This window comes from Trichomycterus rosablanca, chromosome 1 (genome assembly GCF_030014385.1).
Source record: "Trichomycterus rosablanca isolate fTriRos1 chromosome 1, fTriRos1.hap1, whole genome shotgun sequence".
NCBI classification, from domain to species: domain Eukaryota; kingdom Metazoa; phylum Chordata; class Actinopteri; order Siluriformes; family Trichomycteridae; genus Trichomycterus; species Trichomycterus rosablanca.
In genome coordinates this window covers 13,008,374-13,034,957 of record NC_085988.1, presented here as the reverse complement: position 1 = coordinate 13,034,957, position 26,584 = coordinate 13,008,374, and the positions used below count along the sequence as shown (strand labels likewise).

At 38.9% G+C, this 26,584-nt stretch overlaps 1 protein-coding gene across 1 annotated transcript in view; it reads left to right on the top strand.

Annotated features, from left to right (window-relative positions):
• The window catches only part of trappc9 (trafficking protein particle complex subunit 9), a 344,576-nt gene that overhangs the window by 117,144 nt on the left and 200,848 nt on the right, over window positions 1-26,584 (top strand). The window contains exons 13-15 of the mRNA XM_063018274.1: window positions 2,524-2,650; window positions 3,443-3,575; window positions 12,967-13,118. Coding sequence (XP_062874344.1) covers window positions 2,524-2,650; window positions 3,443-3,575; window positions 12,967-13,118 — 412 coding nt within the window. The remainder of the gene's footprint in view (window positions 1-2,523; window positions 2,651-3,442; window positions 3,576-12,966; window positions 13,119-26,584) is intronic.

Genomic DNA, 26,584 nt, shown 5'->3' with positions numbered 1-26,584 from the left:
CTGTGTTGTGTTGTGTTCTTCCCTGCAGTGTGCTGGGCTGCCCTGGGCTCAGATTCTTTTACACCAGGTCTTATACTGGCATCCTTTTACATTTTTTTGTCGTTGGATCCAGCTGTTTAGTCATGAGCCAAGTGATGAAGTTCCCTGGTATATCTGTCCTTCTTTTCTCATTCTGCTTGCATACCAGTTCAGTAATTGGGGATGCTAAACTCGCTGAGTTTGATTCTCAGCTCTGCTACCGGTCAACTGGGTGCCCCCTAACAGGCACAATCGGTAGTGCCTGTAGCAAAATTGGCAACTAGTCTGCTGTGTGGGAAAAGACCGGATTTAAAAGGGTGCGGCGTCTTCTACGCTGTGTAAGGACCCTGTTTAGTAGTCAGAGGCTTAAGTACAAAAAATTAAGGAATGTGGAGATCAGCGCATGACTCTTCATGCGCAAGACTGGCCTCACGCACAAATCCACCGAAGTACAGGCGAATATGAAGAAGTCGGTGGACTGCACACGCATCGATGGGAGCATGTGTCAAGCAAATATACCCTCCTCGGATGCAATCAAGGTCCCCAGCAACGGAAGACTAATTGGCTATGATAAATTGGGAGAAAAAAGCATCTTTTTAGTTATTCTTCATAGTTATTCTACCTTGATTTAGGGTGTGTTCGAAAAGCTAGTGTGCTGTCTACATAGGCAGCATTTTACGTCATCCTGTGCGCGCTCCCGAGAATGAGGCTGTTCGAAATCCTAGATGCCTTCAAATCCACACTTCTGAGGCATCTTATTATTTCAATGTTATTTTGGCTCAAGAACGAGTGAGCGTCTGACGCTGCCTTAGTGATCAAGACAATCCCAGCATTCATGGCTGACGGGGCGGAGAAACGAATGGAGTTATTTTCAAACGTAAATAAAATATTACTGATTTTTAACTTGTATAAACTTGTACCGAGTGTTTTTATTTGCAAGTTCGGGCTTGTCAGGAAATTTAACCGTTATCGGTACGTGAAGGGAGATGTTATTGACGTTAGCGTGCTGTGCTACCTCAGTTTATTGGTTTTAATGGCGAGATGCTAAATGCTAAACGCGAAATGCTAAACCCGATGGAATCGCTGTCTACGTAGTGCGTTCGAATAACCTGCCTTTTAAGTCACTAACTTATTAGAATCCTCTCTACTAAGTCAGCTGCCTATGTAGACAGTAAGACAGCAAGGCAGCTCCCTAGGTTTTCAAACACACCCTTAGTGTCCTGAAATTGGGTTCATATTCCGTTGGTACAGGGCTTCAATCCGGCGCCTCTGTAACGATGCTCGACCCGCCCTGTTACATCCCCAGTTAAAATATTCTAACAAATATGAGCTGCTGTTATCTACAATCTTTTTGAACTGTGCACTGTGTTACTTTGTCAATCCTGAACAATCATGAATCTTCCACCACCATGTTTTACACTTTCACTTCTCGTTCCTGCTTCACATAACACAGTGCTACCACCATCGTATTTTGCATTATTGTTAAATGAATACCAAACAACTTCCAATGTATGTCAAAATTTTTACTTTATTGTCACCAGACCTCAAGACAGTCTGCCTCGAAACTCTAAAGGTTTTTTTGCAGTCCTCAATATAGTCCTTTTTAATAACTTGGACAACATGTACAGGGTGCAGATCTTTTAAAGTGAAGCACGCTTTTATTTACTCACTCACAACTAGGACCAGTTTAATCCTTTTTAGATGTGAGAGTAAATCAGAGTACCTACCTGGAGGAAAGCCACATGGACACATCATTCTTTATTCTCTTCACATTAATGGAAAAGCAGTCCATTTTATGGAAACCCTTACATTCATGCCTTTATTTTTTTTGGCTGATCCCGTATTTAGGGGTCACCACAGTTGTTCAATTTTATTTGAGCTTGGAACCCTTAATGGCTGGGCTGTTTGGTTATATAGGTGCCCGACTGGGCGCCACATTCAAGATTTACAGATTCAAACCCCAGATCTTACTGTGGTGCCAACTGAGTGCCCACAAGTGTCCAATATTTGCATGAATCAAGCATGTCAGTCTGCACCAGTGTGAAAAAACTTTGTCAGATACCACTGAAATGAATCGGTCAAGAAAGCAAATCAGTATTCAGACACTGTAGTGCTTTCTAGAAGCAGCTGAAGGATTTTGGGATTGTGGCCTTATCCTAGTGAACTTCAGGGTTTTAATGCTTCTTGTAGGGTTTTCTTTAGCTGAACTGGTCTGATAGGGAAGAGAAGACAACTAGTGATCCTATAGGCATGTATTAAATGTACGATACGATGTAGGGGATCACTCCTGCAACCATGCCTGTAGCGGTGTTGTTCTCAGATGAGTGCATGTATACAGGGCAACCGGGTGACCCACTTAACCCAATCGGGTTCCTTCAAAAACATAATATTAATTTAGGCATCATCGTGTGGGTTTATCAGCTGCAAGGTGAAGAAGGGTGGTGTTCATGTGTGATGTCAGTCAGGTAGAAGACACGCCTACATTTTGTTGCTTGTGTGTTCTAGGGTCTGTTGACATCCGGCGTGGATTTCGAGTCTCTACCCGCTGCCCTGTCTCTACCGGCCGAGTCAGGTCTGTATCCCGTCACTCTGGTAGGAGTACCACGCACAGCTGGCACCATCACAGTCAAAGGTAAGCCTAACTACACACCTCATCTATAAAAAAAAAAAGCTACGTTTATGAGGATATATGGTGGATTCAGAAAATACTTAAAAGTGCCCTTGCTGTGGCACTTCAAATTGTTAAGTGGATCGCTAAGGAACCTCAATTTACGCAGTGTACACTGACCGTGACACGAACAGTCAGTTTAAAATAGCTCTATAAGTCCAGCACAGTAATAAGAGAACCTGTGTGATGGACAACCATCTCTGCAGCACCCAGACATTCAGGACTTTATCGCAGGGTGGTCTAATGGAAGCAGCTAAACCGATTTCAGAGCATCAAACGAAACATGATGTTACACCAAGAGAACGGCAAGACATCGGGACATCAAGATTTCACACATTACCATGATATAACCATGTCATGTTATATAATGTCATAGCTCTCATAGCATAACACTGTATAATACATAAATAAATAAATCAACTGTAATGAGCACTTATGGCAGCATATGACATCTGGCAGGGACAGTGGTAGCCTAGTGGGTAGAGCATCGGGCTATCAATCGAAAGTTTGTGGGTTCGAACCCTGGCTCTGTTAAGCAGCCACTGGTAATCCTCTTGGCTCCAGGGGTGCAGTACAATGGCTGAGCTGGGATACACGGAAAAAAGAATGAAATTGTACTGTACTTGTGTATTTGTATATATAACAAATGAAAGTGTCTTATTATAGGTTATGTCATGCCGAAGGGTTCAAGTAAACTGTTTCCTGTGTGTGTGTGTGTGTGTGTGTGTGTGTGTGTGTGTGTGTGTGTGTGTGTAGGTTACCAGACGTCAGTGTTTGGTGTGAACAGTGACTGTATGTTGGACAGTTTGGTTGGAGTGAACTCCAGTGGCTGTGTGGTGGAGGTGGTACCATCACTGCCACGCCTCCAGCTCACCACCTCCCTACCACGGTATGTTTCATTTTACCACAGTTCAGTACAATTTCACCATATTTATTCACTTTTTATTTCTTTTTCCATATAATAATTTTATATTAATATGATTTACGTGTTTATTTCTTTATTTGTTAGTTTTCTCCGTCTTTAGTAGGGCTGGCACCGATCTGATACTCTGTATTGGTATCGGTCTGATATTGGCCCAAATCACTGGATCGGATATCGGAGGGAAAAAATATGTGTAATCTGATCCGATACTGTTGCTTAATGTAAACAACATTTAATGTAAATAACACTTAATGTAAAGAACACTTAATGTAAAGAACACTTAATGTAAAGAACACTTAATGTAAATAACACTTAATGTAATTAACACTTAATGTAATTAACACTTAATGTAATTAACACTTAATGTAAAGAACACTTAATGTAAAGAACACTTAATGTAAATAACACTTAATGTAAAGAACACTTAATGTAAATAACACTTAATGTAATGAACACTTAATGTAATTAACACTTAATGTAAAGAACACTTAATGTAAAGAACACTTAATGTAATGAACACTTAATGTAATTAACCCTTAATGTAATTAACACTTAATGTAAATAACACTTAATGTAATGAACACTTAATGTAATTAACCCTTAATGTAATTAACACTTAATGTAAAGAACACTTAATGTAAAGAACACTTAATGTAATTAACACTTAATGTAATTAACCCTTAATGTAATTAACACTTAATGTAATGAACACTTAATGTAATTAACCCTTAATGTAATTAACACTTAATGTAAAGAACACTTAATGTAAAGAACACTTAATGTAATTAACACTTAATGTAATTAACCCTTAATGTAATTAACACTTAATGTAAATAACACTTAATGTAATGAACACTTAATGTAAATAACACTTAATGTAAATAACACTTAATGTAATGAACACTTAATGTAAATAACACTTAATGTAAATAACACTTAATGTAATGAACACTTAATGTAAATAACACTTAATGTAATGAACACTTAATGTAAATAACACTTAATGTAATGAACACTTAATGTAATTAACACTTAATGTAAAGAACACTTAATGTAATTAACACTTAATGTAAAGAACACTTAATGTAAAGAACACTTAATGTAAAGAACACTTAATGTAAAGAACACTTAATGTAAATAACACTTAATGTAAATAACACTTAATGTAATTAACACTTAATGTAAAGAACACTTAATGTAAAGAACACTTAATGTAAAGAACACTTAATGTAAATAACACTTAATGTAAATAACACTTAATGTAATTAACACTTAATGTAAAGAACACTTAATGTAAAGAACACTTAATGTAATTAACACTTAATGTAAATAACACTTAATGTAATTAACACTTAATGTAAAGAACACTTAATGTAAAGAACACTTAATGTAATTAACACTTAATGTAAAGAACACTTAATGTAAATAACACTTAATGTAATTAACACTTAATGTAAAGAACACTTAATGTAAAGAACACTTAATGTAATTAACACTTAATGTAAAGAACACTTAATGTAAAGAACACTTAATGTAAATAACACTTAATGTAATTAACACTTAATGTAAAGAACACTTAATGTAATTAACACTTAATGTAAAGAACACTTAATGTAAATAACACTTAATGTAATTAACACTTAATGTAATTAACACTTAATGTAAAGAACACTTAATGTAAAGAACACTTAATGTAAATAACACTTAATGTAATTAACACTTAATGTAATTAACACTTAATGTAAATTACACTTAATTTAATTAACACTTAATGTAAAGAACACTTAATGTAAAGAACTCTTAATGTAATTAACACTTAATGTAAAGAACACTTAATGTAAATAACACTTAATGTAAAGAACACTTAATGTAAATAACACTTAATGTAAATAACACTTAATGTAAATAAGGTCATTGTTTGTGTGTAAAGCAAATAACACACAAAGATACGTTCCAACAGAGCGCCATTCATTGCCAGCTCACTCTGCAACTGCCGTAACAAGGTGCATCTTGATGACATGTGACACTGATCTACAACTCATCTGCAACAGCAATTCAGAAATTAAAACACACTGATCTACTTAAACTCTAATCATCAACTACTGCCACATCTAAAAACACTATTTAAACACAATAAAAATCACTTTATAAATGATAAATCTCTCACCTGAGATAAAGAAAACCTATCTTGTCCCGGCTTATACAGTGTATCACAAAAGTGAGTACACCCCTCACATTTCTGCAGATATTTAAGTATATCTTTTCATGGGACAACACTGACAAAATGACACTTTGACACAATGAAAAGTAGTCTGTGTGCAGCTTATATAACAGTGTAAATTTATTCTTCCCTCAAAATAACTCAATATACAGCCATTAATGTCTAAACCACCGGCAACAAAAGTGAGTACACCCCTTAGTGAAAGTTCCTGAAGTGTCAATATTTTGTGTGGCCACCATTATTTCCCAGAACTGCCTTAACTCTCCTGGGCATGGAGTTTACCAGAGCTTCACAGGTTGCCACTGGAATGCTTTTCCACTCCTCCATGACGACATCACGGAGCTGGCGGATATTCGAGACTTTTCGCTCCTCCACCTTCCGCTTGAGGATGCCCCAAATATGTTCTATTGGGTTTAGGTCTGGAGACATGCTTGGCCAGTCCATCACCTTTACCCTCAGCCTCTTCAATAAAGCAGTGGTCGTCTTAGAGGTGTGTTTGGGGTCATTATCATGCTGGAACACTGCCCTGCGACCCAGTTTCCAGAGGGAGGGGATCATGCTCTGCTTCAGTATTTCACAGTACATATTGGAGTTCATGTGTCCCTCAATGAAATGTAACTCCCCAACACCTGCTGCACTCATGCAGCCACAGACCATGGCATTCCCACCACCATGCTTGACTGTAGGCATGACACACTTATCTTTGTACTCCTCACCTGATTGCCGCCACACATGCTTGAGACCATCTGAACCAAACAAATTAATCTTGGTCTCATCAGACCATAGGACATGGTTCCAGTAATCCATGTCCTTTGTTGACATGTCTTCAGCAAACTGTTTGGGGGCTTTCTTGTGTAGAGGCTTCAGAAGAGGCTTCCTTCTGAGGTGACAGCCATGCAGACCAATTTGATGTAGTGTGCGGCGTATGGTCTGAGCACTGACAGGCTGACCCCCCACCTTTTCAATTTCTGCAGCAATGCTGACAGCACTCCTGCGCCTATCTTTCAAAGACAGCGGTTGGATGTGACGCTGAGCACGTGCACTCAGCTTCTTTGGACGACCAACGCGAGGTCTGTTCTGAGTGGACCTTGCTCTTTTAAAACGCTGGATGATCTTGGCCACTGTGCTGCAGCTCAGTTTCAGGGTGTTGGCAATCTTCTTGTAGCCTTGGCCATCTTCATGTAGCACAACAATTCATCTTTTAAGATCCTCAAAGAGTTCTTTGCCATGAGGTGCCATGTTGGAACTTTCAGTGACCAGTATGAGAGAGTGTGAGAGCTGTACTACTAAATTGAACACACCTGCTCCCTATGCACACCTGAGACCTAGTAACACTAACGAGTCACATGACATTTTGGAGGGAAAATGACAAGCAGTGCTCAATTTGGACATTTAGGGGTGTAGTCTCTTAGGGGTGTACTCACTTTTGTTGCCGGTGGTTTAGACATTAATGGCTGTATATTGAGTTATTTTGAGGGAAGAATAAATTTACACTGTTATATAAGCTGCACACAGACTACTTTTCATTGTGTCAAAGTGTCATTTTGTCAGTGTTGTCCCATGAAAAGATATACTTAAATATCTGCAGAAATGTGAGGGGTGTACTCACTTTTGTGATACACTGTATATATATATAAGCCGGGACAAGATATATAATTTTATATAATTTTAATCGTTTGACAGCCCTAATATATATATATATATATATATATATATATATATATATATATACAGTATATATATATATATATATTAGGGCTGTCAAACGATTACAATTTTTAATCGCGATTAATCTCAGAATTTCATATAGTTAATCGCGATTAATCGCATTAAAAAAAAATCTGTGTAAATGTTATAGAAAACAAGGATTTTTAAGTGAAATGTTACAATTAAAATGGTGAACACATTTTATGCTAAATGTACTGATGTTAAAAACTGCTGGGACAAGAGAAAACTGTAAGGGAGTTTTATTCACTCACATACTAGGCAGTAATACTATCCAGTGGTTTAATGGACGTTTCTACACGAACTGAGTGTGTTTAGACTAGGGTGGCCAGATTCATAGTAACAAAAAGGAGGACATAACACCCCAAAAAGCCGGACATCATATTAGGAACAGGGGGACATGCTACTGCAACACACAGAATGAATCCAGAACCCATATAACAGAGTTTTTGACCAATTTAAGCAAGAATTATATAACAAATGACTGTTTTACTCACTAAATGTTGTGTCTTTTCATATTTAGGTCCGTTCATCGCTGCCTCAAAAGTTTACTTTTTGGCATTTTCACCGCGTTCCTGATCATGTTTACAAAACAGAGAGGGCGGGCGAAATTCAACCACCCAATCACAGACTAGCATTTAGAGGGCGGACCTTCTCCGATTGGCCAGTGGTAGCGCTGTAAGCAGTGAAATGAGGCTGTTAAACCAATGAAATACAAAGCATTTGTTTTGACATGTACCTGAGCCAATGGTAAATAATATTGATCAAAAATGAAACCAGTTCACTCCAAAAGGAGGATTTTTAAGTGTCCGTCCTAGCGTTACGTGAATGGAGGACTGGCAGCTTCTTTATTATGCAAGTGCATTACTACGACACTACCACGCTCGGTAACATTATGTTAACAAACCGCAAATAAAAAACGGTGGCAAGTCCGACATTAAAACGTTTGTTCTACCAGTCAAGTCTCAACATGAACTAGAATTTGCGTTAACGGCACTAATTTTTATAATCGCGTTAAATTGAGAATGCGTTAATGCGTTATTATCGTGTTAACTTCGACAGCCCTAATATACAGTGTATCACAAAAGTGAGTACACCCCTCACATTTCTGCAGATATTTAAATATATCTTTTCATGGGACAACACTGACAAAATGACACTTTGACACAATGAAAAGTAGTCTGTGTGCAGCTTATATAACAGTGTAAATTTATTCTTCCCTCAAAATAACTCAATATACAGCCATTAATGTCTAAACCACTGGCAACAAAAGTGAGTACACCCCTTAGTGAAAGTTCCTGAAGTGTCAATATTTTGTGTGGCCACCATTATTTCCCAGAACTGCCTTAACTCTCCTGGGCATGGAGTTTACCAGAGCTTCACAGGTTGCCACTGGAATGCTTTTCCACTCCTCCATGACGACATCACGGAGCTGGCGGATATTCGAGACTTTGCGCTCCTCCACCTTCCGCTTGAGGATGCCCCAAAGATGTTCTATTGGGTTTAGGTCTGGAGACATGCTTGGCCAGTCCATCACCTTTACCCTCAGCCTCTTCAATAAAGCAGTGGTCATCTTAGAGGTGTGTTTGGGGTCATTATCATGCTGGAACACTGCCCTGCGACCCAGTTTCCGGAGGGAGGGGATCATGCTCTGCTTCAGTATTTCACAGTACATATTGGAGTTCATGTGTCCCTCAATGAAATGTAACACCCCAACACCTGCTGCACTCATGCAGCCCCAGACCATGGCATTCCCACCACCATGCTTGACTGTAGGCATGACACACTTATCTTTGTACTCCTCACCTGATTGCCGCCACACATGCTTGAGACCATCTGAACCAAATAAATTAATCTTGGTCTCATCAGACCATAGGACATGGTTCCAGTAATCCATGTCCTTTGTTGACATGTCTTCAGCAAACTGTTTGCGGGCTTTCTTGTGTAGAGACTTCAGAAGAGGCTTCCTTCTGGGGTGAAAGCCATGCAGACTAATTTGATGTAGTGTGCGGCGTATGGTCTGAGCACTGACAGGCTGACCCCCCACCTTTTCAATCTCTGCAGCAATGCTGACAGCACTCCTGCGCCTATCTTTCAAAGACAGCAGTTGGATGTGACGCTGAGCACGTGCACTCAGCTTCTTTGGACGACCAACGCGAGGTCTGTTCTGAGTGGACCCTGCTCTTTTAAAACGCTGGATGATCTTGGCCGCTGTGCTGCAGCTCAGTTTCAGGGTGTTGGCAATCTTCTTGTAGCCTTGGCCATCTTCATGTAGCGCAACAATTCGTCTTTTAAGATCCTCAGAGAGTTCTTTGCCATGAGGTGCCATGTTGGAACTTTCAGTGACCAGTATGAGAGAGTGTGAGAGCTGTACTACTAAATTGAACACACCTGCTCCCTATGCACACCTGAGACCTAGTAACACTAACAAATCACATGACATTTTGGAGGGAAAATGACAAGCAGTGCTCAATTTGGACATTTAGGGGTGTAGTCTCTTAGGGGTGTACTCACTTTTGTTGCCGGTGGTTTAGACATTAATGGCTGTATATTGAGTTATTTTGAGGGAAGAATACATTTACACTGTTATATAAGCTGCACACAGACTACTTTTCATTGTGTCAAAGTGTCATTTTGTCAGTGTTGTCCCATGAAAAGATATACTTAAATATCTGCAGAAATGTGAGGGGTGTACTCACTTTTGTGATACACTGTATATATATATATATATTTTTTTTTTTTTTTTTTTCCCCCCAATCTTTCTCCCCAGTCTAGTCGTGTCCAATTACCCTGATTGCGTCCTCTATACTGATTCGACCCTTCACCGCTGACTGAGGACGCCCCCTCCGGCACGTACAGTCAGTACAGACTGCATTTTTCACCTGCACGAGTCGAGTTCATACACTTGACGGGCACTGTGTACGGAGGGCCACACCCCCATCAGCATTATTCCTCAGCCCTGTGCAGGCGCCATCAGTCAGCCAGCAGGGGCCACAGTCGCACCAGTTATGAGGACCTATGATCCGACTTTCTTACCCTCCAACCGTGAACAACAGCCAGTCGTTGTTCATGCTGCCGCCCAGCCCAGTCGGAGAGGCAGAGCTGAGATTCGATACGATGTATTCAAAACCCCAACTCTGGTGCGCTAGCGTACTTTACCGCTGCGCCACCTGAGCGGCCGCACTTTGGTTTTTAATCATCTAAAAACGTGACAGAACTTTAACAGAAAATCTCAACCAAACTCTGCATCAGTTCTAATTGGTCCATCGCGTTTGACTGACATCCACGTCTTCCAGTTGTAGACACTTTGGACACTCTCTGAGTATGGACGTTTAGCCATGCTTAAATTTTCATGACCACTGTGTTTAAGGTTTAGGGTCTGTACATAAGTCTGTATCTTCCACCCTTACCATAATACTGTATTAACTATTCTGGGTGCTTGCTCAAAAATGAAAGCTGTAATGTACCTAAACTTGTCACTTACCGTCTGAAAAATTAGGCAGTTTGGATTTAATGAACATGTCTCACAAAAGTAATCAGTAACTCAAAGTAAGGAAAATGAAGCTACCTCTGTGAATTACAGTATCATATCCATCCGCCAAACTCTTATGGACCGTTAGGGGGCATGAAGAGCATAAGCATGACAGTATGACGGTGCTTATTCCTTAACTCTGCACCTCATTACGCATATTCGCTGCAGCTGGTTGGGATTCTTTAAACACCGGATTCGTCAGCCAGCTCATCTTGGGCTTTTCTTTGTGAGGTCTATACAGCAGGTTCTGAGGCTTCTCCTATTCTATTGATTGAGTTTTGGGGAACTTTGGTGGGAACCATTGGCATGGTACCGGTTTTTTTTTTTTTTTTTGTCTCTGACTGTTTTTTTTTATATTTGCATCACAAGCATGAGCTTGTATGATTGTAGGCGACCTCTCTGTGTACAACCTGTCGACCTGACCCAAGAGTAGTGTTTTCTGACAAAGTTGACTGTGCCTGAGGGACAGAAGTTGACAGGAAGGGTTTTTCAATGCTGCTGCAAAAGTGTTATGGACCTTAGAGGCATGAAACCCACATAAGTATGACAGTGCTTGTTTCTTTAATCGCCACTTCAAGGGCAGTCTCTGCGCCTCATTACGCGTATTCGCTGCAGCTGGTCAGGATTCTTTAAACACCGGATTTGTCAGCCAGCTCATCTTGGGCTCTTCTTATCACCCGCTTTTCTTTGTGAGGTCTATACAGCAGGTTCTGAGGCTTCTCCTATTCTATTGATTGAGTTTTGGGGAACTTTGGTGGTAACCATTGACCATCGACCTGACCCAAGAGTAGTGTTTTCTGACAAAGTTGACTGTGCCTGAGGGACAGAAGTTGACAGGAAGGGTTTTTCAATGCTGCTGCAAAAGTGTTATGGACCTTAGAGGCATGAAACCCACATAAGTATGACAGTGCTTGTTTCTTTAATCGCCACTTCAAGGGCAGTCTCTGCGCCTCATTACGCGTATTCGCTGCAGCTGGTCAGGATTCTTTAAACACCGGATTCGTCAGCCAGCTCATCTTGGGCTCTTCTTATCACCCGCTTTTCTTTGAGAGGTCTATACAGCAGGTTCTGAGGCTTCTCCTATTCTATTGATTGAGTTTTGGGGAACTTTGGTGGGAACCATTGACCATCGACCTGACCCAAGAGTAGTGTTATCTGACACAGTTGACAGGGCAGTCTCTGCGCCTCATTATGTTTATTCGCTGCAGCTGGTCAGGATTTCTTAAATACCGGTCTCGTCTGCCAGCTCATCTTGGGCTCTTCTTATCACCCGCTTTTCTTTGTGAGGTCTATACGACAGATTCGGATTTCAAGGACGGCATCTTCCTTTCTTTTGATTAAATTTTTTGGAAACTTGGGTGGGAATCATTGGCATGGTACTGTTTTTTTTTCTTTCTTTTTTTAATATTTGCGTCATGAGGGAACCACAAATGTTGCAAGTAGTGTTACTCTGGACACGAGTAGTGTCATCCGACACAGTTGACTGAGCCTGCGGGACAGAGATTGACAGGGAGGGTTTTCACACTGCTGCGAAAGCGACCTCTGCTGACTGGACGAAGTGCCTTCAAGAGCGGTGGATGATTCATGGGAGAAAAAAGTTCTTCCAAATTATTATAGGACAGTTGTAGCCTAGTGGTTAGGGTACTGGACTAGTAATCGAAAGGTTGCTGCTTCAAGCCCCACCACTAACAAGTTGCCACTGTTGGGCCCTTGAGCAAGGCCCTTAACTTTCAATTGCTTGGATATTATACTGTCACAGTACTGGACGGGGGTTGTGTTGGGAATTAGAAATGACTAGATTAGGAAAAAAATAGTAAAATATTTCATAGAAGCTCAATGTTTGATTGACCCAACCCGTGTGTGTGTGTGTGTGTGTTCAGCTGTGTACGTGTATCAGGAGAGGATCTATCCAGCAGTGTGTCTCTGCAGCTGTTTAATGGAGAGGCTCAGCAGATCACAGTCACACTGGAGAACATCGGCTCAGAGATCCTGACCTCACTGGAACTGTCCTCCAGGACCCTCACTACTAAAGGTACACACACACACACACACGCACACGCACAACTGTAAAACTGCTTTATAATCTCAGACCGACTGTGTGTCAGTAATATTGTGAGGAGCACAGACCTCACTGTGCGATGATCCGGACCTTAATAAGACATTCATAAGCGCTACATACACCTCTATTGAGTCGTTATAAATGATACATGAAGACATTGGGTCTTGCTGCCTACTGCCTACCTGGGCAGCTGCCTCAGTAGAGAGGATTCTAATAAGGCATTGAACTCATAAGGCAGTTTATTTAGACGCAATACTTATGCAGAGATTACAACGATTACGTCACGTTTATTTACATTTAAAAAGAACTCCGTTGGTTGCACTGCATTCGTTTGTCATTTTTGTGAGTAAAGTTGTGCCGCACTGCATGCTGGGATTGCCTTTAGCTCTAAGGAAGCATCAGCTGCTCCCTCGTTATTCAGTCAGATCATCACTCAGAATTAAGGCGCCTCAGTAGGAGCATTTTAAGGGATCTAAGAATTTAGACATGCCCTCTTCTCGGGAGTGTAGGATGATGTAAAATGTGTTTGTATAGAGAGATCATCACACTGTGTGTGTGTGTGTGTGTGTGTGTATGCATACTAGTGTACTTGCTAGGCTTGTTAATGATCTGGTCTCATTGTTTGAAAGCCGACACAGGTCTGAGATCTCGGGGACCTGGGTTTGAACCTCACATGTTGTATCTGAGGTTCTCAATGCTATTTTTGGGTCTGGGTAAACGTACATTAGGTGTTGCGCTTAGCTCGATCAAGCTTACATCTTGCACTATTTAGACAGACGTTACTGGGGTAGAGTGAGATTTGGAACACAGCCCGTTTTTAACCACCATTGTTTCTTTGAGCTCCACCCTTGGTAGACATAGATCAGCTAATAAAAACTAGAACTTCGTTCACAGTTGGTTCTGTTTTAGTGACACTTAGTTTCCACCCGTCTGAACCCAAAGTCCCTTCACGCCTTCTTCACATTTTTCTTCCTATTTTTATTTGGATATAGCCCGGCCCCGTGAGACTCAGGCGGCTCTTTCGGCTTAGACCTTGAATTCAGGGACTCTTCCACCCTCTCCACCTCTGGGTCTTTATTAAAAGCGTTGCTCATGGCCCCCCCCATCAGTATTCCTGCCACAAATTGTCTGGTCTTGTCTGTCCCTGCTGCCCTTAGTTATATTCAAAATGCAGAGATTCAGTCTTCGTGATCCGTTTCCCAAATCTTTCAGGAGGTCACTGAGCGACTGAGACAAAAATGCTTCCACCAGAGACCGAAAAACAGCAGCCATTCTGATATTTATGATATTATTACACCTGTGAGCAAAACACAATCTGCTGGCAGAACAGCTCTGACCCTGCCAAGACTCAGACTCCTGAGGTATCTGGTCCCTGGACGTTACCAGGAGCTCCTTCAAGTTCGTCTACAGTTCACCTTGGTGCATCTCTTCCACCAGTAAACGATGCTCCTGAAGAAAACAAGGCTCGTCTGACTAGTCGACCTTCTTGTATTGCTCCGATGTCCAGTTCTGATACCCGGTGCCTGTTAAAGGTGCTTTTAATGGTGGACAGGAGTTAGCATGGACACTTTGACTGACCTGTGACTATGCAGCCCCATACACAGAAGGGTGTGTGTGTGTGTGTGTGTGTGTGTGTGTGTGTTTACTGGTGGGAGAGTCGGCTGACTGAGTTCAGCTATAAATGTCGTGTCACATTTCTGCTCAACCTGTTGGCATCACTAATGAAAAAGAAAGAGCCGAACAGTTGGGAGGAAAAAAAAATCTCTGAATCATGTTCTGCTCATCCTGCAAAATGTCAAACACACTCCTCTCTACACACACACAAAGTTTCACACAGAGTTTAGAAACACACACACACACACACACAGGTTTTTATACTGCACCATTATCAAGCCATGTATTTATCCATCCATCCATCCATCCATCCATCTGTTCTATATAGTCATTATTCAGTAGCATATATACATAATTGTAGCATATACAAATCATTAAATATACAGACCAGTTAGGTTTGCCTAATAAAGTGCTCAGTGTGTGTATATTATATATAGTTTGGGTGCTGCACAACAATATCGGTCCTAGAAACCTGGGTTCAAACCTTGCGTCCGACCACTGATTCCTTTCTTTGTTTCTTTAACAATCCATCCATCCATCCATTTATTTATTTATACGTACAGTGTATCACAAAAGTGAGTACACCCCTCACATTTCTGCAAATATTTCATTATATCTTTTCATGGGACAACACTATAGACATGAAACTTGGATATAACTTAGAGTAGTCAGTGTACAGCTTGTATAGCAGTGTAGATTTACTGTCTTCTGAAAATAACTCAACACACAGCCATTAATGTCTAAATAGCTGGCAACATAAGTGAGTACACCCCACAGTGAACATGTGCAAATTGTGCCCAAATGTGTCGTTGTCCCTCCCTGGTGTCATGTGTCAAGGTCCCAGGTGTAAATGGGGAGCAGGGCTGTTAAATTTGGTGTTTTGGGTACAATTCTCTCATACTGGCCACTGGATATTCAACATGGCACCTCATGGCAAAGAACTCTCTGAGGATGTGAGAAATAGAATTGTTGCTCTCCACAAAGATGGCCTGGGCTATAAGAAGATTGCTAACACCCTGAAACTGAGCTACAGCATGGTGGCCAAGGTCATACAGCGGTTTTCCAGGACAGGTTCCACTCGGAACAGGCTTCGCCAGGGTCGACCAAAGAAGTCGAGTCCACGTGTTCGGCGTCATATCCAGAGGTTGGCTTTAAAAAATAGACACATGAGTGCTGCCAGCATTGCTGCAGAGGTTGAAGACGTGGGAGGTCAGCCTGTCAGTGCTCAGACCATACGCCGCACACTGCATCAACTCGGTCTGCATGGTCGTCATCCCAGAAGGAAGCTGACACACAAGAAAGCCAGCAAACAGTTTGCTGAAGACAAGCAGTCCAAGAACATGGATTACTGGAATGCCCTGTGGTCTGACGAGACCAAGATAAACTTGTTTGGCTCAGATGGTGTCCAGCATGTGTGGCGGCGCCCTGGTGAGAAGTACCAAGACAACTGTATCTTGCCTACAGTTAAGCATGGTGGTGGTAGCATCATGGTCTTGGGCTGCATGAGTGTTGCTGGCACTGGGGAGCTGCAGTTCATTGAGGGAAACATGAATTCCAACATGTACTGTGACATTCTGAAACAGAGCATGATCCCCTCCCTTCGAAAACTGGGCCTCATGGCAGTTTTCCAACAGGATAACGACCCCAAACACAACCTCCAAGATGACAACTGCCTTGCTGAGGAAGCTGAAGGTAAAGGTGATGGACTAAACCCAATGGAGCACCTGTGGGGCATCCTCAAGTGGAAGGTGGAGGAGTTCAAGGTGTCTAACATCCACCAGCTCCGTGATGTCATCATGGAGGAGTGGAAGAGGATTCCAGTAGCAACCTGTGCAGCTCTGGTGAATTCCATGCCCAGGAGGGTTAAGGCAGTGCTGGATAATAATGGTGGTCACACAAAATATTGACACTTTGGGCACAATTTGGACATGTCACTCACTTATGTTGCAGCTATTTAGACATTAATGGCTGTGTGTTGAGTTATTTTCAGAAGACAGTAAATCTACACTGCAATACAAGTTGTACACTGACTACTCTAAGTTATATCCAAGTTTTATTTCTATAGTGTTGTCCCATGAAAATATATAATAAAATATTTGCAGAAATGTGAGGGGTGTACTCACTTTTGTGATACACTGTACATCCATCTATCCTATTTATCCATCCATCCATCCATTTATTTATTTATACGTACATCCATCTATCCTATTTATCCATCCATCCATCCATCCATCCATTTATTTATTTATACATCCATCCATCTATCCATCCATCTGTCCATTTATTAATTTATTAATTTATCCATCCATCCATCCATTAATTTATTAATGTATCCATCCACCCATCAATTTATTAATTTATCCATCTATCCATCCATCTATCCATCAATTTATTAATTTATCCATCTATCCATCCATCCATCCATCAATTTATTAATTTATCCATCTATCTATCCATCCATCCATCTATCCATCCATCCATTTATTAATTTATCCATCTATCTATCCATCCATCCATCCATTTATTAATTTATCCATCTATCCATCCATCCATCCATCAATTTATTAATTTATCCATCTATCCATCCATCCATCCATCAATTTATTAATTTATCCATCTATCCATCCATCCATCCATCAATTTATTAATTTATCCATCTATCCATCCATCCATCCATCTATCCATCCATCCATTTATTAATTTATCCATCTATCCATCCATCCATCCATTTATTAATTTATCCATCTATCCATCCATCCATCCATCCATTTATTAATTCATCCATCCATCCATCCATCCATTTATTAATTTATCCATCTATCCATCCATCCATCCATCTATTTATTAATTCATCCATCCATCCATCCATCCATCCATTTATTAATTTATCCATCCATCCATCCATTTATTAATTTATCCATCTATCCATCCATCTATCCATCCATCAATTTATTAATTTATCCATCTATCCATCCATCCATCCATTTATTAATTTATCCATCTATCCATCCATCCATCCATCCATTTATTAATTCATCCATCCATCCATTTATTAATTTATCCATCTATCCATCCATCCATCCATCCATTTATTAATTCATCCATCCATCCATCCATCCATTTATTAATTTATCCATCTATCCATCCATCCATCCATCTATTTATTAATTCATCCATCCATCCATCCATCCATCCATTTATTAATTTATCCATCCATCCATCCATTTATTAATTTATCCATCTATCCATCCATCTATCCATCTATTTATTAATTTATCCATCTATCCATCCATCCATCCATCAATTTATTAATTTATCCATCTATCTATCCATCCATCCATCTATCCATCCATCCATTTATTAATTTATCCATCTATCTATCCATCTATCCATCCATCAATTTATTAATTTATCCATCTATCCATCCATCTATCCATCCATCCATTTATTAATTTATCCATCTATCCATCCATCTATCCATCCATCCATTTATTAATTTATCCATCTATCCATCCATTCATCCATTTATTTATTTATACATCCATCCATCCATCTAATCATCCATGGTGTTTTCAGTTTATTTTTCATTAAATTTGAAATGATTCCCGTATCCACTCATTAAACGTGCAGCTCACGAAAATTTCACTAAATTTTGACGTCTAATCAATTTAAATGTATTTTAATTAGCGTAAAGCGCTCACTTGATCAAACTGCACACTTCAGAAAGTGCTTAAAAGCGCACTTTATACCCAAACGCTCCATCAAAAAGAGCTATGATTATAATTAATAATGAGAAGCAGACGTGTTATATCATGTCTCCTCACGTTCCCTCAGTATCTAAGTGATTACAAGAATTTAAAATTCTTATAAAAGTTGTACAGTGTATTAGGTGGGTGGTTCTAATGTTTTGGCTCATCAGTGTGTGTTGGTAGCTTTCTTCTTCTGCGCCCCCCACAGCTCAGTGTCCAGTGCTAGTGGGATCTGAACAGTGACCTGTAAATTGCTGTGTGTACAGTATTTAGTTTTTTGCTCACTGCTTGCCGTGTGTGGAACAGTAGTGACACAGTTCCAGCCTCCAGGGTCAGGCAGATGATTATCTGTAGTCTCTTGAGCGGTAGTTGCATTGCTTTAGCTTTGTCTTTCTGCTTTATATTAATGGCTCTTACTAATAACCTTACTTCACGCTGGCTCAGTGGGTAGCACTGTCGCCTCACAGCAAGAAGGTCCTGGGTTCGATTCCCAGGTGGAGCGGTCCGGGTCCTTTCTGTGTGGAGTTTGCATGTTCTCTCCGTGTCTGTGTGGGTTTCCTCCGGGAGCTCCGGTTTCCTCCCACAGTCCAAAAACATGCAAGTGAGGTGAATTGAAGATACATAATTGTCAGTGACTGTTTGACACACCAGTAACTACCTGTCCTGTCATGAATGTAACCAAAGTGTGTAGAACATGACGTTACAATCATAATCAAATAATAAATAACCTTACTTTCTTTCTTTTCTTTTTTCTTTTCGTTTTCTTTCTTTCTTTCTTTCTTTCTTTCTTTCTTTCTTTCTTTCTTTCTTTCTTTCTTTCTTTCTTTCTTTCTTTCTTTCTTTCCTTCCTTCCTTCCTTCCTTCCTTCCTTCCTTCCTTCCTTCCTTCCTTCCTTCCTTCCTTCCTTCCTTTCTTTCTTTCTTTCTTTCTTACTTTTCTTTTTTGTTCTTTCCTTTTTTCTTTCAATTTTTGTTCTTTTTTCTTTTTCTTTCTTTTCTTTTTTTGTTCCTTCTTTTTTGTTCTTTCCTTTTTCGCTCTTATTCTTTCTTTCTTCCTTTTGTTTTTTGTTCTTTCTTTCCTTTTTTGTTCTTCCTTTTTTGTTTGTTTCTTTTATTTTTTGTTCTTTTTCTTTCTTCCTTTTGTTTTTTGTTCATTCTTTCTTTCCTTTTTTGTTCTTTCTTTCTTTCTTTCTTTCTTTCTTTCTTTTCTTTTTAGTTTTTTCTTTTATTTTTTGTTCTTTTTTTCTTCTTTTTTCTTTCTGATATTCTTTCTTTCTTTCTTTCTTTCTTTCCTTTTTTCTTCTTTTTTCTTTCTGTTCTTTTTTCTTTTTTTTTTTCTTTCTTTCTTTCTTTCTTTCCTTTTTTCTTCTTTTTTCTTTCTGTTCTTTTTTCTTTTTTTTTTTCTTTCTTTTTTCTTTCCTTCTTTTTTTCCTTCTTTCTTTTTTATTCTTTCTTTTTTTCTTTCTCCCTCTTTCCTTCTGTTTTTTTTCTTTTTTCTTTTGTTTTTTGTTCTTTTTTTCTCTCTTTTTTGTTCTTTCTTTCTTTCTTTCTTTCTTTCTTTCTAGCTTCTTTTTTTAGCTTAAATCTCTCTACACACTTTTATTCCCCTCTAGTCATGCTTAGCATACTTTTTTACTTTTTTTAATACAGTTGAGGGAACAAATTTAAAAAATCCTTACAAGAAAAGGAGAGAGAAAATAAAAATCAAATCTCACTTAAACACAGTTCAGAAGTTCAGAAGATTGATGCCTGTCTGGGGTGTCACTGATGATCTTTTACACTCTGCTTTTCTTGTTTGAAGTTCTTGAAGTAGATCAGCATTAACACAAATATCTACTGATGTTGTGTTGGATTATTTTTACTAAACTCAGCTGGGATTCTTACAGCTACACTTGTACACTTTTATTAGCTGGGTAGGGTGTGTATAGTGTTTTTATAGTTTTCATTATTATTTATTTATTAGAATTTTTATATAATTTAATTTTATTTTCATTCTTTTAGCACAGCTTTATTCTGGTCATGGTCATGGTGGGTCTGGCTTCTCTTAAACCACTAGGCGCATCAATCGCATCCCCTCTTAGACATTTGTCTGTAGGCGCCCGACTGGCTGATAGCACCGCTGGAGTGCCTTTACTTTTTATTAAAGTACTAATAAAACTAAATAAAACAACTTTAATCCAAACATTTCTGTTTTCTTCATGTTTCTGTGGGTTTCTGAGGGGAAATGTGCAGTAGGTGGATTGGCTGCACATAATGGCCTGTAGATTGGGCGAGTGGGTGTGTGAGTCCAGTGTACACTGGTCAGTGACACGGTCAGCATGGTGGATCAGTATTAAATAGTTATGAATAGTGATGATGAATGCGGTTGCTCTGCTGGTACCTGTTGAAGTGCATGCAGTTCCTCTCACAGTGTACAGGGGGCAGTACAGTCTCTTACTGTCCACTGTGCTGTTCTGATATGTGGACAGTGTTTTGATAGACATGGTTTTTTGCATATTTGACTCACATGTTTTACTAAATCCTGATGAATGTGGGATTCTCACACTGAATGATCTACCAGCTTCACCTCCAGCATCTGTTTTCTTATCATTCCTGGCTGTAGCTGTGTGTGTGTGTGTGTGTGTGTGTGTGTGTGTGTGTGTGAGAGAGAGAGAGTGTGTTAATTATCAGAGTAAACCAGAGCTTCTGTATTTGCGAGTGCCTGCCAGATGCAGATATTCGTTGCAGATATAAGTCATGGTGGTTACTGCGATGGCTAGGCATGGCTTAGCGGTTAAGGTACTAGACCAGGGGTGTCCAAACTTTTCTTGTTGGGCGCCGAGTAAAAAATACACAAACACGAAATAAAAATATAACAGAGCTCGTGATTACTAACCATTCCACTTCCTGTTTATCTGAGTGATTAATGATCTATCGTCCACAGTGTCTGTAAACTACGATTTTAACTTACCAGTTTATAATACTAACGAAAAGATTATTACCCTTCTTTAACTTAAACATACCCACTTCCCTCTGAACTCAGTGAAAAATGATCCATTTTTTCTTTTGTTTTTCTTTTTTCTTTTTGTTCTTATTCTTTCTTTCTTTTTAGTTTTTTCTTTCTTTCTTTCTTTTTTCTTTTTGTTCTTATTCTTTCTTTTTTCTTTTTGTTCTTATTCTTTCTTTTTTTCTTTTTGTTCTTATTTTTCCTTCTTTCTTTCTTTGTTCTTTCTTTCTTTCTTTCTTTCTTTCTTTCTTTCTTTCTTTCTTTCTTTTTTCTTTTTGTTCTTATTCTTTCTTTCTTTCTTTTTGTTCTTATTCCTTCTTTCTTTCTTTTTTTTGTTCTTTTTCTTTCTTTTTTTCTTTTTTTTTTCTTTTTGTTCTTATTCTTTCTTTTTTCTTTCTTTCTTTTTTCTTTCTTTTTTCTTTCTTTATTTCTTCCCTTTTTTTGTTCTCTTTCTTTCTTTTTTCTTCTTTCTTTTTTCTTTCTTTTTTCTTTCTTTTTTTCTTCCCTTTTTTGTTCTCATTCTTTCTTTTTTCTTCTTTCTTTCCCTTTTTCTTTAGTTTTTATTCTTTCTTTTTTGTTTTCATTTTTCCTTCTTTCTTTCCTATTTTGTTTTTATTCTTTCTTTTTTGTTTTCATTCATTCTTTCTTTCCTTTTTTCTTTCTTTCTTTTTATTCATTCCTACAATTCTATTTTATTTATATTATTTCTTGGTAATTTTGCCGATTTCACTCACCAGTTTATAATCTTGAGAAGATTATTACCATTCTTTAAATTAAACATACCCATTTCCCTCTGAGCTCAGTGTAAAAATATTAATTTCCCCAGCGCTCCTAAAATCTTCTGAGTTCGTCGTCTAGTTTTTGTTTCTCTGGAGCCGCCGGATGTACACCTGGATTTGGGCAGTTTATCCCCTTCTTCATGACAGATCCTTTAAATCAGGGTCACAAAAAGTTTGTAAAGAAAAAAATAATTAGAATAATAAGTGGAGGCTTTACATTACATCTTGTAAACCACAGTGGGACCTTGCCACCGTTTTTATTAATGAAGTTGCCGTCCGTCTGGGCTGGGCGGCTACGTGAACAACAGTTGGCTGTCGTTCATACAAGGTGGGAAGCCGGATAGGGACTCCTCATAACTGATGCAATTATGACCTCTGCTGACTGATTGATGACGAGGGATAATCCGTTGATCAGGGTGTCACTCTCCGTACACAAAGCTCGCCTCGTGGAGGTGAAAAGATGCAGTCGGCTACTGCACATGTGTCGGAGGGGGCGTGTGTTAGTTTTTTTAAAGCTCTGCTCTTGTTTTCTGGCCCCACCATGCTTCACTATATGGATGGTACGAGCCAAGCGATGCGCTGTGCCTTTTTATTTTGGCCAGATTAGTGCTTATTTTTGGCTCAAAGCTCTCAGACCGGAGAATCTCTCTCCTCAGGTCTTTTTCCTCAGTCCTACATGCTTACCAAGGACCATCTCACCCTGATTCCTACTGTGGGTGGACAGCCAACTTTTGGAAGTGGTGCCAAGCTTCTTCCATTTCAAAATTATTAAGGCCACTCTGGTCTTAAAACACTTACAATCTTTTATAGTGTTTTATATCCTTCCCCTGATCTCTGCCTTACCACAATTTCACCGTGGAGATCCACTGACAGCTCCTTGGACGATATGACTGTACTTTCGGTATTCAGATTCTTCAAAGCTGTAGGCTTTAGTAGGCAGCAAATCATGTAATATTGTTCTCCGCTAAAAGCGCTATTGAGCACCGTGCAGATTAAGTAGTTAGCCAGTTAGCGTTAGCATAACAAGTTTCTTCAATATGGTGAAAAAAATAAACAAAAAACAGATGGAGGATGAAGAGAGGAAGACCAATTATGCACTGAAAGAACCTGCCAAAGAAATGAGGAGTATCTACAGTTTGTAACAGACTACAACACTTCATACTGCACGGTATGTCGAGCCATGGCTGTTACAAACAATGACATTACGAACGCAGTAACAATCCACATATGCAAGAACTCGATTCCTCTATAGACAGTCGAGAAAGAAGCTTTCAGAGCGATAATGAAAACTCTGGATTCCAGGTTTGTCTTATATAAAAAAAAGTCCCAGTCATACAAAAAATTAAACATACCGTGATATACCGTGAAACTGTCAGAATCTTAAAAAATATCGTGATACAAACTTTTGGTCATACAGCCTCGCCCTACTTCATGGTTTGTTTGTTTTTTTCTTGAGAGTCGAGTGTAAATTGTGGCTCCTTATAGACCCGTTTGTTTGCATTTACTCTGTCCATTTAATTTAAAGCACAGCAGGTGGACTCCATCTGAGCTCCAGTCACGTCTCAAGGTTAATTAAAATTTTTTATGAATTTTGGAAAAACTCTAATAAAACGTTTTCACTTCGTTATTCTGGCTGATTAGTTGTAGACAATGTTTATCGTATCCATTTAAAATCAAATCCACAACACAGTAAAGTGTGAAACGCGTCAGTGGGAGTGAGTACTGAATCTGTATCTGTATCTGTATCTGTATCTGCTGTAAGTACTGACTGGTTTAAACATCAATGTAAAGTGTTTTACACACAGGATTGTTTCATCATGCAGAAACTGCTCGTTAGTGCAAAATACAGAGCACAAACGTAAACATGTCATCAATACATCAGTACCGTAATAACGCCTCAGCCAATCAGAGACCGGGATTCATTCTTTCTGGTCACTGAAAAAAACAAAAACATGAAGGAGCTAAACATAAGGGCTACTAGCAATAACATAAAGGCTATCTAACACTGCTCAATTCAGCTGTAAACATCTGTTTTCCCTCAGCACCATCAAACTGAGATTGAAATACTGAAATCATCAATGTAAAATCTTTCTTTCTTTTCTTATTTATTTGTTTTTTGTTTTCTTGTTTACTTATTTATTTTTTTTCTCTTTTGTTCTTTACTTTTTTTCCTTTGCTTCTTTCCTCTTTTTTCTTTTTTAATTCTTTCTTTTCTTATTTGTTCTTTTTCTGTTTTGTTCTTTCTTTTTTTTCTTTTTTTCTCTTTTCTTTCTTTTTATTCCACTTTTCTTATTTTTTGTTTCTTTCTTTTGTTCTTTTTTCTTTTGTTCTTTCATCTTTCTTTCTTTCTTTCTTTCTTTTTTCTTTCTCTTCTTTTTAGTTTTTTCTTTTATTTTTTGTTCTTTTTTTCTTTTTTTCTTCTTTTTTTCTTCTTTTTTCTTTCTGATATTTTTTCTTTTCTTTCTTTCTTTCTTTCTTTCTTTCTTTCTTTCTTTCTTTCTTTCTTTCTTTCTTTCTTTCTTTCTTTCTTTCTTTCTTTTCTATTTGTTCTTTCTTTCTTTCTTTCTTTCTTTCTTTCTTTTTTCTTTCTTTTCTTATTTGTTCTTTTTCTCTTTCTCTCTGTTCTTATATGTTCTTTTTCTCTTTCTTTCTCTTTTTTTTCTTATTTGTTCTTTTTTTCTTATGTGTTCTCCTCTTTCTTTTCTTTATTCCACTTTTCTTATTTTTTGTGTTTTTTTGTTTCTTTATTTTTTTCTTTGTTCTTTTTCTTTTTTTTATTCTTTACTTTCTTTTTTGCTTCTTTCTTTCTTTCTTTCTTTCTTTCTTTCTTTCTTTCTTTCCTTTTTCATTTTCTTTCTTTTTTCTTTCTTCATTAAACTTTTCTTTCTTTTTATATTTCCTTATTTCCTTATTTGTTCTTTTTTCTTTCTTTCCCTCTTTCCCTCTTTCCGTCTTTTCTTTCTCTTTATTCCGCTTTTCTTATTTTTTGTTTCTTTCTTCATTTCTTTTGTTCTTTTTCTCTTTTGTTCTCTCATCCTTTTTTCTTTGTTTTGCTTTCTTTTCTTTATTCCCACTTTTCTTATTTTTTGTTTTTGTTTCTTTATTTTTTCTTTGTTCTTTTTTCTCTTTTGTTCTTTCTTTTTCCTTTTTTTTCACTTTTCTTATTTTTAGTTTCTTTCATTGTTTCTTTTTTATTTTACTTTTCTCATTTTTTGCTTCTTTCTTTATTTCTTTTGTTCCTTTTCTCTTTTGTTCTTTCTGTTCTTTCTTTCTTTCTTTCTTTCTTTTCTTTTTTTTCCTCTCTTTTTTTTCTTTTCATTTTGGCTGCTCCCACAGTTGCCACAGCGAGTCTGCTCCTCATACCAGAATTGGCACAGTTTTTATGCCAGTTCTTTCCTGGCACAACCCTCCTGCTTTTTTCTGGGCTTGGGCCTGCATTAAGAGCGCACTGCCAAACACACCTCCTAATGACTAGGCTGTTTTGGCTATCCCTCTCTTTCCTCTGACAGTGGCCAGTCATGTCAGTGCAGACGCCCGACCAACAGCACCACTGAGATTCGAACCCACGCTGAATCCCTGGATCTCAGTGGTAGTGGGTTAGTGTAGTTTAATGCTGCACCACCCTGGCACACATCTAAAGCTGTTGGCTAACAGGCATCTTCGGCTGTGTCCCAATCCACAGTATACTGTGCAAAATACATGATAAATTAGTACACCACCATTTGTGTCGTTACTATTTTAGATGCTATTTGTTGGGCACTTTCAATTCCCCAACTGTTGCTTCCTCTGTTGGTGCAGACCTCCACCCTGCCCGAGGAGAGTCACAGACTATCACACTCCCTCTCACCAACTGCTTTTTATTCCACCCGCCAGAGACGGGGTCTTACAGAGAGCAGTATAGCGTACAGAGTCTCGTACTGTTAACTGTGAATCAACAATCCCTCTTGCAAGCACTTCAAGCAGCCAGGAGAGGCCGCTGTTGCAGCATCAGTGAGAAACTCGTTTGACCATTCCTCCCTCAGACACAGTCAATCGTGTCTGTGTGGATACTGGTCGGGCGATATCACAGCTGAATTCCTTACCCAAGATCTTAACAGCGCTTAGCAGATTTTTTGCTTTCTTGCCAGAATGAGACGTCCTGTGAAAATGCTAAATAGTAAACAAATATTGATACATGATGGGCTGTATGAGTTTTCTCTCACCCTCTAAATGTGCAGAAGGTGGATTGGCTGCTCTTATTTAAATGTGTTACAATAGGTGTGAGTGTGTGTGTGATGGTCAGTGACCTGCTCTTTGGTTTGTCCTGCCCTAT